This window comes from Talpa occidentalis, unplaced genomic scaffold, assembly GCF_014898055.3.
Source record: "Talpa occidentalis isolate TD23 unplaced genomic scaffold, MPIMG_talOcc4v2.1 talOcc4.6, whole genome shotgun sequence".
Taxonomy (NCBI): domain Eukaryota; kingdom Metazoa; phylum Chordata; class Mammalia; order Eulipotyphla; family Talpidae; genus Talpa; species Talpa occidentalis.
The window spans coordinates 41,582,847-41,600,680 of NW_023604972.1; the positions used below are offsets into that span (position 1 = coordinate 41,582,847).

General features: G+C 35.8%; 1 protein-coding gene across 1 annotated transcript; it reads left to right on the plus strand.

The window, feature by feature from the left end:
- Positions 1–763: 763 nt before the first annotated feature.
- On the plus strand, positions 764–9,031 carry NPFFR2 (neuropeptide FF receptor 2). The gene is made up of 4 exons (XM_037529978.2): positions 764–786; positions 3,854–4,188; positions 6,560–6,659; positions 8,065–9,031. Exons 2-4 carry the CDS (start codon positions 3,861–3,863, stop codon positions 8,909–8,911), a joined length of 1,275 nt encoding a protein of 424 aa, XP_037385875.1. The 5' UTR covers positions 764–786; positions 3,854–3,860; the 3' UTR covers positions 8,912–9,031.
- Positions 9,032–17,834: the final 8,803 nt, after the last annotated feature.

Sequence of the window (17,834 nt, forward strand, 5' to 3'; positions counted from 1 at the left end):
AAATATATATTTATTAATGTGTGTTTGTTCAGATATGTGTTTATTCATCTATTCATTTATTCATCTAATTCTTATCTTTTATGCCAAAGTAAACAAAACAATTACAGTTGTGTAAGTTTATCTTTCAATATTTTCTTTTCTATTTCAGCATCTTTTTTTAGAAGTTTCCTTTTTTCCTTTTTTCTCTTTTAATAAATATTGAAAGCAAGTACATGAAATCATGTTCACCATAAAGTTAGTTCTCTAGTTAATTAGTTAAGATGATTGAGAAGAAAATCATTCCAGATCTCCAACACTGGATGGAACACAACCACTGCTGACATGCGGTGAAGATAATTTCAACTTTGTCCTGTGGTGTGTGCCCTCTGTCTTGTACTGACTGACTTGCAAGAACTAACTGCGAGAATCTCTACCTAACTCTGCTTTCCGGGACACTGCCTTGGAAGACTGAGATCAGCCGCAGTGGGATGGCCACCTCCCTGGGCTTTTGTTGTATTTTGGTGGTGGTTCTTTTGAAAGTTAGTTATTAATCATTTACAAGTGCAGACTTTTCTTCTACAGACAGAAAAAGATTACTTCCAATTACATTTTATTTACAGAAAAATCTTATTTTTGAATAAAATGTAGTCAATTAAAAATTGTTCTTAATTCTGGAAATAAAACTAAAGGAAACAATATGCTTAATTTAGATTCCAGTCTGGTAGATGAGAAGTGATATCTCAGATCTGTGGAAGCCCACTGGTCCATGGTCTGAGTGTGCAAACATCTGCACAGTTCATGAACCAGGTAATGAATTCTATCTAGACATCTGGCTAAAGCATCTGCCTTATCTTTCCAATTTCCTTCTGAGCCAATAACAGATTATTTCTGACACTTTTGTACATGATACATTTTAATTCTTTAAATTCCCACAGTAGTTTTTTTAAATAGGTGCACATTTTTCTGAACTATTTAGCACAGTGGTGGTTAGAGCTGTGTGAACAGCTCTCTGCTCTTCCCACTATGAATTTTTGCCTTAGTCTTCTTCATCAAGCTTTCCCCACTTGAGGGGTATTGCTGCTGAAATTTCAGAACCAGTCAGCCTCCTTTGCCTTTGCTGGAAAAAGTTCCTTAGATAAGGCAATACAGTTGGAGGAGGCCTGGGGGACTTGATTGTCTGCCCTATAGGAAGTGAAGCAAAGTGCTCTTACATGTGGTGATTCCTTTCTATGCACTTACCCACCTCCAAAGTGTGCTCATTAATATTCCACTTTCTATTTATGAGTGAACTTCTGCTGTGCTGTGTGATCCCTATGTGGTCTCTGACATCACCCAAGGCAGAACTGGTATTCCTAATCTCAGAATTATCTGGTGCCCATCTATGCAGGGTGGTCTTGACCTACTTAGTAACCAGCCTTAGCTGTCTTTCAGATGGTTTATTAGGAACAGCTAACTTGGGCAGCTTTTGTGCTGCAAACACAAGAGCTCTTCATTGAACTATTATTTCATTTTTGCTGTTGAATCCAGTTGTCTATGTTCAAGTCTGTGTATTAGATACATAAAATATTATTTGAGCACTCAATTTGTAAAGACCTAGTAAACTTCCTGCTCCACACTTCTCAAATCCTTTAGCAATTGTTCTGCTTAGGGTTCTCACTCAAATTCAGTTGTCTTTTTGGTGATTTTGTGAATAAAGACCAACAGGATTCTTAACTACAAATAACAAAACCCTCTGTTAAATTAAAGCCCAGTCTGTCTCTAAGATTCTTGCTCTCTGGCAGACTTTATAATTAATAATGGTTTTTATGATTTCAGCAATGTGTCTAGTTGCTGTAGTGTATGTAATTCCAGGGTTTTGATGAATTTGACTGGTCCTTAAACTTGAACTGGGTTTATCAGCCTGTTGCTGTATATCATGAGTCACTACAGTCCTTAACTCCTCTTGAACTTTTAACTCAGAAGAGAAATAATGTTGTTAATGTAGTTACACACTATAAAATACAAGGAGAAAACTATCCAAAGTTAAGTGTCAGAACTATCCAAAGTTAAGTGAATAATAAATATCTTAGTGTGTACATAGTATTAACAAGAATAAATATGCTTCCCTAAATATATAGATGTGTAGTTGGTATAAGACTGTGAAAAAAATCAAAATGATAATTTCACTAAATGCCACGATATTCTGAAATTTGCGGCCAAATTATCTACTTATAGAGACTCATTTGATTTCATCCTTACTAGTTCAAAGTCCATGAAAGTACTACCAAAGTAGACCTATGAGAGCTCAGGTCTATAAAAGTATTGCCAAAGTCACTTGCATTTAATGGCACATAAGACCTCTGTCCAACCAATTTACAATGCAGTAAAGAATTAACAAGCAGGTCTGAGATTGTTATCTTTAGAGAGGTCTGCTGGCAAGGTTGGTGCTTGGTTAAGGTCCAAAAACTTAAGTAGTAAACCATTCCTATACTGCTGTAGAGTCTCTATGCCTAATCTGTTCATACAAACAGTACAGTTTATGCCGAACACCTACTTTTAATCTAGTGGTTGTGGCATTTTGATACATGCAAGGAAGAACTACTCTCATTGAGTCTCCAGTGAGTGTCCCTGGTAGAGAAGTCTTCTACATGTCTTCTACATCTTCGGACTCATTGGAGTCTGGAGATATTAAGCAGGTTGTGTGACTTCACTGAGCAAGGACTCTTATGCTTGTTTGTGTCTGATTTCCTTCAGAGTTTACCCCATGTGACTTTATTTGCTGCTTTTGTTTTGTATCCTGTTACTATAATAAATATTAGCTGTGCACATACTATATGCCAACGCTGTGAATCTGTCAAGCAAATCACAAAATATAAGAACTGGGGGGGGGGCCTCTGACACATGAGGTTGGTGGAAATGTCTGCATTAAGATATATAGATTCTAAATTGAGTACAATCTATGAATGGAATTATTCTAAGTGAAACCAAGTCAAATAGCAGACACCTGTTATAAAAGATTCACTGTATAATGGTTATGTCTGCATACAAAGAGGATGAAAATAATATAGTTGACACTTGAACAACATGGGAGTTAGGAGCGCCAGCCACTGCTCAGTCAAGAATTCATATATAACTTTTGATTCTGAAAAACTTTTAGTAGCCTGTGTTGACCTGCTTATTCATAATATTGTCAATTAGTATATAGTTTGTATTTAATATGTACTATATATTGACTCATAATAAAGTATGCTAGAGAAAAGAAAATATTAAGAAGATCATAAGGAAGAGAAAATATGTTTACAGTACTCTGCTGCATTTATTGATACTATAGGTTTATATCATCTGTTTACAAGAAAATCCAGGAATAAGTGGGCCTGTGCTGGTCCAGTGTTCAGTGAACTGAATCAAAGTAGAACAAGCAAGGCACTAAGCAAGATACTTAATCTCTGGGATTAAGTGAAGTGTAGATACTCATATTTAAATTAGCAGGAAAGCTACAGGCTTGTGAATTAGTCTAAAAAAGAAAGAAATAGAGACAACAGGAAGGGGAGTTTTGGGAGGATTCCCTTCTGAATTTTCCCTTGAAACTTTGCAAATATATAGAGGGTATGAACAAAAAAGTGAAATATAGAGCATGTTGAGGAAAAAATATATAACTATGGTACTTATGGCACAAATGAAATTTTCAGATACTCTTGGTTAAAATCCTAATAATTCAAAAGCCTTATTTATGACTATTCCTACAAAATTTTATGGTTTATTTATGGATTATTTAAGCCTTATCAGAATTCCTTAGCATTTAAAAAAAAAAAGGTCCTTCTTAAACCCAGGAACCAAATTTAATGTTCTACAAGTTTCTAATTAATCTTTTTCTTTTCTGCTGTCCTTTGTTCAGATCCATCATGAGTGAGCAATGGGACTCCAACTCTTCAGCAAACTGGCATCACATTTGGAGTGCTAATGACACAAAGCATTATGGTTACTCAGATATAAATATCACCTTTGTGAACTACTATCTTCACCAGCCTCAAGTGGCAGCAATCTTCATTATTTCCTACTTTCTGATCTTCTTCCTGTGCATGGTGGGAAATACGGTGGTTTGTTTTATTGTAATGAGGAACAAACACATGCATACAGTCACTAATCTCTTCATCTTGAACCTGGCAATAAGTGATTTACTAATTGGAATATTCTGTATGCCCATCACGCTGCTGGACAATATCATAGCAGGTGTGTTAACCTGTATATAGTGTGAGATGATGGGAGAAAATGTCACATATCCCTACAGCCACAGAAGGGTCATTGACTCATTCACAAAAATTGATGGGGTTCTAAGAATTGTTGCAGGTACTAGCCCCCATGAGGTCTACATTCTAAAAGAGGAGAAAGAAAATAAATAGATATATAAGTTGTCAGAAAATAAATTTATACAGCTAACTATAATCTATTTTCCATCAAAAATTCTGAAGAGATTGTCTTGTTACAGTTTAGAGCCCTGGTATTACTGCTCAAAAGCCTAATGTCACTTGATTCATACTTCTTTCAGTCATGATTTGTATTTTGTTTTTCTTCCTGAAAACACTTAGGGCTTCTCTTTATCCCAGTGTTCTGAGTTTCAAGCAATTATGCTTGGATAAATCTTTTTATTTTTCATTTACTGTGCAGGACACAAACTAGGATCCTTCAATCAAAGAATGAAGGTCCTTCAATTGTGGAAAATTTTCTTGTGGAGTGCTCTCCCGTTTTCCTTTTTTTTTTTTTAATGTGTCAATCAGATATTGGAGGTTTTACATTGCCCTTTGAGAATTATTTTCCATTTTCTGCCCCTTATTATTCTATTTTCAAAAATCTTCTCAACTTTTTTCCCTAAAGTCTACATGAAGTTCTTCATTTCTGTTATCATATTTTACATTATTTGAATTATTTTTATTTTCTGTTTGTTTCTTAGACTATTATGCACATTTCATGGATAAAATGTGTCATATCCATGATATTATTAGTAATGATGTTTATTAGATTTTCATTTTCATCTATCTGATTCACATTGTTTTCCTCCTAAGTTTCTTCCTACTTTAATCTCTTTTTTATATTTGAGGATTTTCTCATGTCAACTCTTACTTAGCTGCTTGGGTTTTAAAGTGAGGTACTGTGTGGCCTGGCAGTTGAGATTAGAGGCACTCTCAGCCCCATTAGTACAAGTATTCACTGGGAATCCACAGCTGTTAAAATTTTCTCCCCAGTGTTCTTTGGCAGATCACTTTCCCCAAAAGGAAATCCTTTGATCTACCATAGGGCTGGCTGCTGCGTTTTGAAACTGAAAGGGTCTTTGTCCAGCCATATTGCACTGCATGCTCCATTGTGACACTCATGCCATCTTCCTAGTGACTCAGTCCATAGTTCCTGTGCTCCCACCTCCTAAGAGAGTGACCTTCACTCTTATACTGCATCTTATTCCATTTATACATAATTCAGCCAATCATGTTGTTTTTCTAGCATCACATTCAATAGTATCCAGCACCTCAGTTTCTGTAGATTTATAATTTATATTTTTTTTGTCCTAGTGCTATTATTTTAGTGGAGTTTGGTGAGGGAGATGAGATAGAGCATATGGTTATTTTTCCATTTTCAATCAATGACTACACATATCTCTTTTGCATTTTTGTTGAAGAATACTACGATAACAGCCAAATATATTATAGGACTGGAAAGACATTCTCTTTCTGGTTTCTAGTTAGCAGAGTTACTGACTTTTAAGATAGTTTGGATAGATAATAAAATTTATTTTTTATATACTTGGATTATTTTATATACTTGGATTATTTATTTTTTATATACTTGGCTTAGGAGGATATTTCAAATCAGGTGCATGAGAGAGAGAAAATCATTTTCTACTTATAACTGTACAACTCTCATACTTCTACCCTCATGGCCTAATCTAAACCTAATTACTTTTCAAAGTCCCACCTCCAAATATCACCACTTTGGAGGTTAAAGCTTCAATATATGAATTTGGTGTTGGGGTGGAGCACAATTATTCAGCCATAACAATGTACCTAAGGTAAATTGTCTTATTAAAGTATGTATATATTTGTTTTATATAATAACTTTAGTCTACATGTAACTCCAGATTCTTCATAATTTACAAAATACATTTCCAAATTAGAAAACCATTTGCCTGTTTTTTATTTGAAGGGCATTATTGCATATGGATTAATACTTTGGACTCTGGCACCCTACTACAGGGTTTTAATCCTTAATATGCTGCTAACTAATTTTGTGACAAGATACTTTTTGTGTCAAGATATTTATATGTGCATTACCTTGTCAAAAAGTTATAGGGATTTAATATGTTAATGGATGCAAAGGACTAAATATAATATAAATATAAAACAAGAATGTTTTAGCTAAGTTGCGAAATGATTATCAGTATACTGAAGAACAGAGCACTAGAGATACTAGAGAAAATAGTAAGAAGCACTGTCCCCTGGCTATTATTTAGAAAACAGTTGTCTCAGCATTGTTTTATGCCTTATTGTTCATATATTCAGTACTGTTTTCTAAAAATATATTTTCAAAGACTGATTCTTCTTTTCCCTTTCAGGATGGCCATTTGGAAGCATAATGTGCAAGATCAGTGGTTTGGTCCAGGGAATATCAGTTGCAGCTTCAGTTTTTACTTTAGTTGCAATAGCAGTGGATAGGTGAGTCAGCACTAAAATCTGAATCCAGAAAAATGGCCATGCCCACAGCTTATCTACTCACCATGGAAAAATGTGTAACCTACTAGATTGGGTATAACTGCAAAATTGTATATTGTACAAATAATAACTACTGCACCCTCAAGAACAAGGGGTGTGTGTGTGTGTGTGTGTGTATTTCGGTGAGAAAATAAATCTAATTTCCATATATTAAAATTGAATTATTAGGAACAGTTCATTCATAGTTAATTCAGGCTGCCCTAACAAGTTACCACAGACTGCATGAGTTTAAACAACACAATTTGACATCTCAGATTTCTGGAACACAGGAGGATAGAGTGGAATATTAGGCCATAGAAAAAGCCAACAGGTTGATTTTTTCATGGGACTATCTTTCATTTAAAGAAGTTTATGCTTTGTCTTGAAGTTAACAGGGAGCTATTTAAGTCTTTTTAAATGGGAATAATGTATTTTCATTTTAGGAAAACAAAAGTAGAAATGGTTTGGAGATGTTTTAGATTAGAGAAAGGAAAGCAGTAAAGAAACTTGTGTAACTCAGATGAGAGAGGACACACACATCTATTAAGGCAGTGACACCTGGAAAGAAGAGAGAAATTGAATGAGTGTCTCCCTAAGTGAAGAAAAAGGTCTGAAAGGAAACAAGCATTCACCAGTATGTAGTTACATAGAAATACATGTGTGAGATAGATGAGAGAGAGGGTGGAAGAGAGTTTAAAAAGCATGAAACGGGGCCTCGCCTGTGGCGCAGCGGTTGAGCACTGGGTTGCGAAGCTGCCCGCAGCCTCTGCAGCGTCGGTTCAATCCCTGGCTGCGCCCCGGCCACCGGAGGGTCCCACATGGCGCGCAGACCTCTCCTGCCGCCCGCTGCTCCCCTCAGCAGTGTACTTCGGTCCTTCTGCCTGCTCTGCTCCCCCACTCTGGCTCTGGTGAATTCTCTCACCCTCCTGTGCTTCTGACTGTACCCAGTGCTTGTATAAATAAACAAACAAACAAATAAATAAATAAAATCTTAAAAAAAAAGGCATGAAATGCAGTGCAATTGGCATGAGAAAAAAGAAACCTACTTCTAGATAATTATGGGCAAGATTTTTCCATCTTTTAAATGGGAAAGCTTTAAGAGACAATTGATGCAAGCCAGTGGGAAAGAGTTCTTCATTACATCCAGCTAAAACTATTCCTTTTTTTATTAAATGTATGATAGATCCCACTTAACCATATTTTGAGTTGGAATTTATCTCCTGTCAGATACAATAAACAACAGTCTTTCTGCAAGTCTTTCTACCAATGGTAACATTCTGTGTTTTTGAGGAGAATGTGGAAATTACTTAAATTGAATTCATGATTCTTAAGTGAAGAGGCCAGTTCTCACTGATACTTGCCTTTACAGGTTCCGGTGTGTCATCTACCCTTTTAAACCAAAGCTCACTATCAAGACGGCGTTTGTCATTATTATGATCATCTGGGTCCTGGCCATTGCCATAATGTCTCCGTCTGCAATCATGTTACACATAGAGGAAGAAAAATACTATCGAGTGAAACTCAACTCCTACAATAAAACCAGTCCTGTCTACTGGTGCCGTGAAGACTGGCCAAATCAGGAGATGAGGAAGATCTATACCACTGTGCTATTTGCCAATATCTACCTGGCTCCCCTGTCCCTCATTGTTATCATGTATGGAAGGATTGGAATCTCACTCTGCAAGACGAGAGTGCCTCACATGGGCAAACATGGCCAGGAGCAGTGGCAAGTGGCCAAGAAGAAGCAGAAGGTGATTAAGATGCTGCTGATAGTGGCCCTGTTTTTCATTGTCTCCTGGTTGCCCCTGTGGACTCTGATGATGCTCTCAGACTATGCTGACCTTTCTTCAAATGAGCTGCGGATCATCAACATCTACATCTACCCTTTTGCACACTGGCTGGCCTTTTGCAACAGCAGCGTCAACCCCATCATTTATGGCTTCTTCAATGAGAACTTTCGCCGAGGCTTCCAAGATGCTTTTCATCTCCAACTCTGCAAAAAAAGAGCAACGCCTAAAGAAATATATGCCCGAAGAGCTAAAAGCAATGTGGTCATAAGTTCATCTCATCAGTTAACCCAGGAATCAACATTTCAAAACCAACATGGGGAAAATTTGCTTTATAGGAAAAGTGCTGAAAACTCCAAACGGGAAGTAATGTTGGAAGAACTAGGAGAAGCTCCCAATCATAATAAGATTGAAAAAGGGCTAGTGTAATGATTTTCTCTACTGTGTTAAATACTGTTGCTTTTTGAGGGGGCTTGGTACTGCAAGTCTCTCTAAGAATATTATAACAAAAACATGCACTCAAAGCCCTCTCTGGAAAAAAAAGTAAATGAATTTTATGTTCAAAACCAATCTATGATATATAAAATGTGTACAGTAACTCAGAAACAAGTTTGTCTTATCTAAATAGGTTTAGCCTGATTTTTTCCAACCTAGCCATTTGTGCATGAGTCAAACACTTGTATTATGTCTATGGCTATATAAACACATACATACTTATGTACACACATGTACACACCCATTTTACCAAATGGTGATAAATGGGCAGTTTTTTGCATGAAGTAGAATATGTCAATTCTCCCTTTACCTTTGGACTTAAAATTTTAGACTACATAATTATTTATCTTGTGCTTTCAAAATGTGCTTAGCTTTCTTATAAAAAAAGAACTGTAACAGCATATAAGGAACTCTGTTTCTTTGTATTTAAAGGTTGACTTATCTCTCTTTTAAAGAGATAGTTAAAGTTGTTAAAATCTTTAACCTTGTTCCCAAGAAATTACTGTCTGCTTTTTTAATATTTTTAATAAATGAAACTTATGCTCTAGCTGAACCCATGTTTCTTACAGAGTTGATTCAGAAATCCAGCTTGATGCCTGCTTACATAGAAGTAAATCTTTTTCTTCCTTTATTTCTTTATTAAAGAAGCAGCACTTGGCAGAATGACAGGTCTTATCTGAAGTAATTAATTAAAGATGTTCAACAAACATTAGACTCCGATAAAGCTTGTTCAGAGCAAGACCAATTATTCCAGATTTCCTACTGGGTCCAATATTTAAATCCAGCACTCCTACTGGATTAGTAAATTAGTACTACTGTTCGAAAGATAATTGGGTTCTGCTACTTACAATTATTTAAAAAAATAGTTGCAAACAATAGTTTTTATTCTAGGGTAAGTTCCCAGAAAATTGGGAATTATAAAATAACAAATAGTCTGACAAATAAAAATAAATCTATTGTGTTTTTTCCAGTCATTTCTGGGATTGAAGTTAATAGCTTTTCAACATTATGGACTTTCAAAAAATCATTATTGAGCTTACAATTGAATTGAGCCTGTGAAATTTGAATATATGCATGTGATACTTCCTATGATCAAAGAGACCTTCATTTTGAAGTTCTATATTTAGAATTTGATCTTCTATTCTGCCCAGATATTACTGAAATGCTATTTGCAGTTGGTGCAATTAGATGTTGGAGATTATTTAATAGATATTATCATTTTCTGATGGGTGTCCTCATATTCTACTAGCACCTGAAACTCATCATAACTAAGTCCCATACCCTTACCTATCATCTGTCTACCTCTCATCACCTTTGACCCCTCCTTATGTCTTCCCTAATGGTTGCAAATCTGTCCCTCCTGAATCCCATCTCGACTTTCATTCTTCTGTCTTCCAGTTGTTAATAATTGGCAGTCATCTTAGCCATCTTCCTGAATAGATGATTGATTTTTCTCTATAAAAATAACTTTAAAAGTTCTCTGCCTGGGCCTCCCCGATAGCGCAGTGGTTGAGCACTGGGTTGCGAAGCTACCCGCAGCCTCTGCAGCGCTGGTTTGATCCCCGGCCACTGGGTGAGGGTCCCATATGGTGCGCAGACCTCTCCTGCCTCCCTTTGCTCCCCTCAGCAGTGTATTTCTTCGGTCTACCTGCTCTGCTCTCTGCTTTGACTCTGGTAAATCCTCTCACCATCCTGCGCTTCTGACTGTACCCAGTGCTTATATAAATAAATAAATAAATAAATAAATAAATAAATAAATAAATAAATAAATAAATAAATAAATCTTTAAAAAAAAAAAGTTCTCTGCCTGTTAAAATGCATGTAGACTTTGAACACTCACCACAACCTGCTTCCTGTCCTAGTTGCATCTCTGACACAAACTGTTTTCTAATCTCCAATCAGATATAGATGGTCAGTCCAGATTACGATAATTTCTCATTTATGAATTTGTTCTCTGCTTCATTCCCCTATCTGCCTGTCCACCCATGGTCTATTGAAAAACTACCTCTTTCAGATGGTCTTTCTACATTCTTACAGCACTAGTATTTACTCTTTCCCCTAAGCATTGTGTAAACCTCTTATATGACAACCTAAATTGTATTATAATTGTTCTGTCTGATTCTTGTAACAAGAATATAAATTCCTAAGGAGCATGATGAATTACATCTTACTCATCTTTAGATGTCCTACAATACATATCACAGTAACACACAGTCATAACATATACACTGGATAATTACCACAAGCAAAAGCCATCTGTCAGCCTGCTAATTCCTCAACAAGGAAATGGATCACTGAAAAATTTATTCTAAATATCACTTAGATCAGTATCCTGAATGCATGCCTGCCAATAGTGATTTTTTAAGATCAATACCTAGTAAGAGAATTACTGGGTCTAATATATTTATAACACTTTAGTAAAGATACATTATTTTCAAAATAATATATTAATGTATAATACAAATTTTGTTGTTACCTATATCACAGTATCCTTAGTACATTTAATTCCTTCAACACTGCTACTTTAATTGTGAAAAATCACTTCAGTTTGTTTTTATATTTATTAGTGTAGCCAAATGGTGTTCTGTGTTTCTTCCGAATTAGAATTTCTTCTTTGTCCTATTCATTGGACAGTTTCTGAAATGTTTTTGTTGTTGTTTTTGCTTTTCATTCACTACTATACACTCAGTATTTTCAGCATAAAGAGCTTATGTTACAGACAGAATGGTCTTTTTAGAAAATATAGATTAAATGTCACATCCCAGTTTAAAGGCCATTAATAGTTTCCTTTCAGATTAGGGGAAAAAACAAACTCCTGACCAAGACTTACAGACCTTTACTTTTTCTGCAAACTGACTACCTCTTACGTTCATCTTTAACCCAACACGCAGCACTCGCACTGTCTTGTCTGTTCCTCTGTCATTTGCCGAAACCCCATACTTCTGGGGTTTGTGCCATTTTCCTTCTGCCAGAAATGTTCTCACCAACCTTCACATGCTGGCTTTCTCTCCTTCAGGACACAATCTAAAGCTTACCTGAGGCTTATCTATTTCCAACATAACAGTCTTCATCTGTGATTGTCATTGAAACTCATTGATTTACTTGTTTGATACCCATTTGCCCTCCTAGAAAGAAAATTCCATAGGGATGTTCTATTTTCTATCTGCAGTGTTTAAGAGAATGTTTTGCACATAACAGACATGACAAATAACTGTTGAACAAATTAATTAACTGAGTTGCAAATATTTTGCAGGTTTTAATTTGCATTCTGAGTTATCATTGAGTCATTTCATTTTTAGATATTGAAGATAATTGAGAATATAATGGAAACATTGAATATAGTAAAGCACGTGTAAAAGATTTCTGATCTGGTCACCTAGTGATAACCATTTTTGCTGTCATTTGGGAACATGTGCTTGCATTCTTTCATAAAGTTATAATTACAGGTATATGCTTTATAACATTTTTATTAACTGTCAAAAATATTAACTTACAGTCTTCAAAATAGTCTTCAAAATATAGTCTTCTAAATATTTTATTCACTTTGGTACCACCTCATAATTTATAAAATTCCTTTTCAGTTGCTGTAAATAGAAGTTGTATCTTAAATCTAAACAATGTTGCAGTTATGTATACCTAGTATAATACTGGGCATATTTATAAGTATCTTAAAAAGTCTTAAAAAATGCAATTGCTTGGCCAAAATACATTTACATTTCTTAATACTTCATTATGCATTGTCAATATTTCTTAAACAGATTTTAACATTTTATAGTTCTCTTGGTGCTCTAAGAATGTTTTTTTCACCCAGACACCCTCAAATACTGCACATCCCATAAAATGAATTTTTCTTACCAATCTGATAAGAAAACTTGCATCCCAATGTTTAATTTCATGTCATTGATATACAGCCAAATATTAAAATAATTACAGTCAATTTGATTCATTTGTAATCACTTGTTTCCACTTGCATTTCCTTCTTAGTCACCTCTTCATGTTCTTTGCTTACTTTTCCATTAGGTTATTATTCTTTTTCATTGATTTGTGAAAACACTCCCTAATTCAGGATATTTATCTTTGACTATCAGATAGATTTTTAAACAGTTCCACTATTTGATGTGTATCTGTGTGTGTATGCAAGCATGTATTTGTGCATATATATGAGGATAAGATGTTAAGACATTATAATAGAGCCCGAAAGTATGTTGGCTTACAGGAGATAGGCGATAATTTTATCTCATAAAATTGTACCTAATATCAGTGGTTCAGATTAGTTGGGACCTTATTTATGAACCCAATTTCTTGCTTTCTACCCCAAGAGCAGAGGTCAGCAAACCACCACCAAATCTGAGCTGCCACCTGTTTTTTCAGGCAAGTTCTGACATGGAAGAAAGAAAATACTTTTTAATTAATGATCAAATATGCTAATTTTTCCATTTTTTGGCATTACCTTAAGTTTTGTTACTGAAATTTTCATTATCTCTTTGAGAAAATATTAATATCTTTGACACCATATTCCACTGTATTATTCATTAGAGTTCCAATTTTGGTTGCCTCTTCTCCTTTCAGCCTGTCTGAGTAAACCTTTCCCTTGTCCTTTCATTCTTTTGATTAATCCATCTCTGTCTTTTTATGTCCCTCCATATCACATAAGCTGAGGTAAGGGCTTACTCCAAAGAATACAAGGATTGTTATTAAAAGGGGAAATAGATAGTTGACAGGCAAAACTCAATAGGCTCCAGTTAATCCCATGACTTTGAAGCATTAGAAGTCAGTCTTCTTCCAAACACTTGATTATAGCAATTCTTCCACCTAATAAAATAGAGCTATGACACATACAACTGCAGACATCCTTAAAACACTTCCAAAACGAGCCAACACATACTAAGGTTCAGGTATTGACTCTAGGTCTAGGTCCTCTCTCACACTGATGTGGTAAGTTTTAATCATGGATCTTCATGTCATGCAACCAATGATAAATACAATACTCACTGCACAATGATAAAAGGAAAAATACAAATTATAAAGCTATTAATGGGTATGGGCAAAAACATATCGTAATTGTTACTGAATGCCTGTCGGTTTCCCTTAATCAATAAAAGGAAACAGTTTGAGGAAAAGGAAAGTGGTTTAATTTGTGGACAAATGAAGGCAGCAGACTTGTGTCTGAAAGACCACCAGCATGCTCTTTTGCAGAGGGCAGGGGTATTTATACAAAGGAGTAGAAAGGGGGAGATGATCAAGGGTCAGCATAGCATCTCCTTGTGATGCAGGCAGCTGGAGATTTGGGGGGAGAGTCAGGTTGGCACCAGTTTTGTTAACACCTGGTGTTCAGCAATTTGAATAGTATCTCATTAGGAAGACAAAGTTATTAAAACAAGGTTGTTAAACCTAGAGGGTAAATGAAAAATAGGAATGCTTATCCGGTGGGGCAGAAAGAGACATGTCCTTTTATCACAATTACCAGTTTATCATAAGAGTTACCAATTTATCATAATTACCAGTTTACAGCATATTCTAAGGTCACATCTGAAGATTTCCCATTATTGCGGTGATACATAATAAAAACACTCCAACTTTGTTGGAAAGAGCACTCTAGGAATTGTGCTAGTTGATTTTACAACCTCAGCCCTTTACTTTGTATAAGGCTTTTTGTCTTTTCTATTCTTACAGCTCCATATACTAGTAACCAAAGTTAGAGGTTTTCTTAAGTTCTTTGGCCAAAGATTCATTCTATTCTCCCAAATCTTACCCTAATGAATCACAACACCTCACATCTACCAAACTTTTTCTATATAAGTTGGATCTCTGGATTACAAGTAATAGTGAACTTAAACTTGCTTTTCAAAAGAATAATTTATTGTCTCATGTTACCTGAATATCCAGTGATCAATAACTCTGATGTGACTTGATCATAGTGCTTGAAGGACAATGGCGAAAATTTGTCTTTCTCCATCTCCTATCTCTGATATTCTCTGGCTGGCTGGATTTTCAGGCACATAATTCCTAGTAACAGACAGCTAGACTTTGGCATTCTCAGTCTCATAAGTTAAAAGCTAGGCAATTTTAATTGAAAGAGAACTTAGCATTTTCACCAAATAGTTTTAATAAAAATCTGAGAATATATGTCTAACTGTACTCAATCTAGGTATATACTCATCTTTCTCTAGGGAGAGACAACATAATTCCTTTTGTGTATAACTTCATACTCACCCATCTTTTTTTAAAGGAAAGCATTTCTATTTAACTGCAGTAGTATTGGGGAGCCCCTGTCAGGTGTTACTACCAAAGGACACACACCACCATCTCACTCCTATTCCACCAGCATAGACCATTGTGTGTCCTTCACCTTTGCTCTTTCCCCTTCACTGCCTCTCCCTTGGTGTCTCAGTTCTGTAGTAAGCCATTAAGGGTTAACTTTTCAGCTTGTCTCTATCTATATGACCATTAATTTAGTTACTGTAGGGCCTCCCTGGTGGCTCAGCGGTTGAGCACTTGGCTGCGAAGCTGGCTGCAGCCTCTGCAGTGCCGGTTCCATCCCCAGCCAGCAGTGGATCCCACATGGCATGCAGTCCTCTCCTGTCGCGCCCGCTGCTCCCCTCAGCAATGTACTTCATTGGTCTGCCTGTTCTGTTCCCCGCTCTGGCTCTGGTGAATTCTCTCACCCTCCCGTGCTTCTGACTGTACCCAGTGCTTGTTTAAATAAATAAATAAATAAATAAATCTTAAAAAAAAAATTCCACATACAGTGACACCATCCAGTCTTCATCTTTCTCCTTCTGACTTACTTAGCATTATCCTTTCAAGCTTCATCTATGTTCCCATCATTCTTTCAATATAATTTAGGTAACTAATAATAATTTGCAATATAAAAATAGAGTTTTTTGGCTAATCTATGTATCCACACATCATTCAGTATTCTTCCTTGATGTAGTTCTGATGAGATGTCATGGTTCAGTGAGTGGGTCCTTGGGTTACCTCCAAGAAAAGTTTCGGCAGAACTTCCCTTTCAGTGACACACAGCAAGTTTGCCAAGGAGACTAAGACTTTTGATTATATTTGAAAGGGCAGAATGATTAGGAAAAAAAGAAGATGCTTGCATAGACACAAGGAGGCAGAAAGATCTGCCTTTTGCCAGTGAAGGAGTTGTTCTATTGTTCCTTTTGGGGGTAGGGGTTCATTCCTTTGTGGAATTGTTATCCAGTGTTAAGTTAATCATGTCTAGACTGTGATTGGGTTAGTTTGTAGGGACCAGGGATTCTCTGTAGCTCTGTAAAGGCCTTCAGTCTACATATCTCCACCTCTGGTCTGCACCTATGAATATCTTCTTTAGCAGTACTTTGTAATGAATGACAAGTCCCATGTCCCTATCTCCCAGCTGCCTTAAGGATTTTTCATTTTTATAGTTAGTTTAATGGTGATGTTAATCATTTCTACCCCCACCTCCAGTTTCTGGTGTTGTGACAACTTCATCTTCAATTTTTCTACTCTAATTATCCATTTTTCTTCCCAAACACTAAACCAATGAAGATGTACTCAGCAGTCAGTTAATTGTATTAATGGAAATATAAAACATGGAAATCTAATGGCAATATAAATGTGATTTTTCACATTTCCCCAGTAATGATAGTGTTGATGCATCTGGTGTTCTTCTCTAATGCCCGTGGGCCAGCTTGGCTACTTCCCTCTTTCCAGAGGATACTTACTTGGTGGGGGGGGAGGGGGGAGGAAATAAAAGATAATTTGAAAAAAATTAACAGTGAGGTGGAAAAAATCTACATTTATAGCCATAGGCAAAGTAACCCAGATTGAGATGCTTTTGACATTTCAGAGGAAAAAATTCTTAAGCAAACCTTGCAGAATTCTTATTGGCATTCCAAAGATTTCAATTCACATTTAGATGATCTGAACCCTGCTAAGTATTATATTTCAAACAATAAGCTATATTAGATGACTTTTCACTGAGTGATGGTACTTAAGAAAATTCTATTTAGTGAGAGTTATTATCCAGTTTGAAGTAGCATTTTTAATGCTTAATAATATAAAAGAAATTCCAAAGTATGCCTTGTTATTAATATAAACCCTGAAAATCCAAACTGTAATAATGATAGTTACCTTGTGTTAAGATCTCATTATGTGATAATGAGATAATTAAGTACTCTACATTCAAAATATTGCATTTAATTCTCACAATAACTGCAAAGTTATTGCCTACATTTCATAGATACATGAGAAAAATGAAGCATAACAGAAAATCTGAAGTCAATATATAAACTGAGGAATGTTTAATGCCAAAACCTATAGAAATAATTGACTTATTTTAACATCCACTTAGAAATTTTTGTTTGCAGGTTAAAAAAAAATCTAAAGTAAAAATAACATTATTATTGGGCCTCCCTGGTGGCACAGCGGGTTGAGCGCTGCCCTGTGAAGCTGTCCGCAGCCTCTGCAGCGCAGATTCAATTCCCAACCCCCCAGGGAGAAACCCACATGGCATGGCAGACCTCTCCTGCTCTGTCTCTGGTGAATTCTCTCACCCTCTCTCTCCTCTGACCTATACCCCAATATTTGTATAAATAAATAAATCTTAAAAAAATACAAAAAAAAAGTCTTGTAAAAAAATTATTATTAATTTAAGTCAGTTTGGTGTCGATAAGGCACAGACTGGAATTTAAGGCATTGTAATTTTAACTCTACAATTTGCTAGCTGCCTAACTATGGGAAATTACTTAGCTCTTCTAAGACTCATTTATTTTATTGATGAAAGAGAAACAACACATTTATCACATTATTTGTAAGGACTTATGTTAGTAGGCAGACTAACCCTAGGACACTCCCAAACCTGCACGCTCTACAT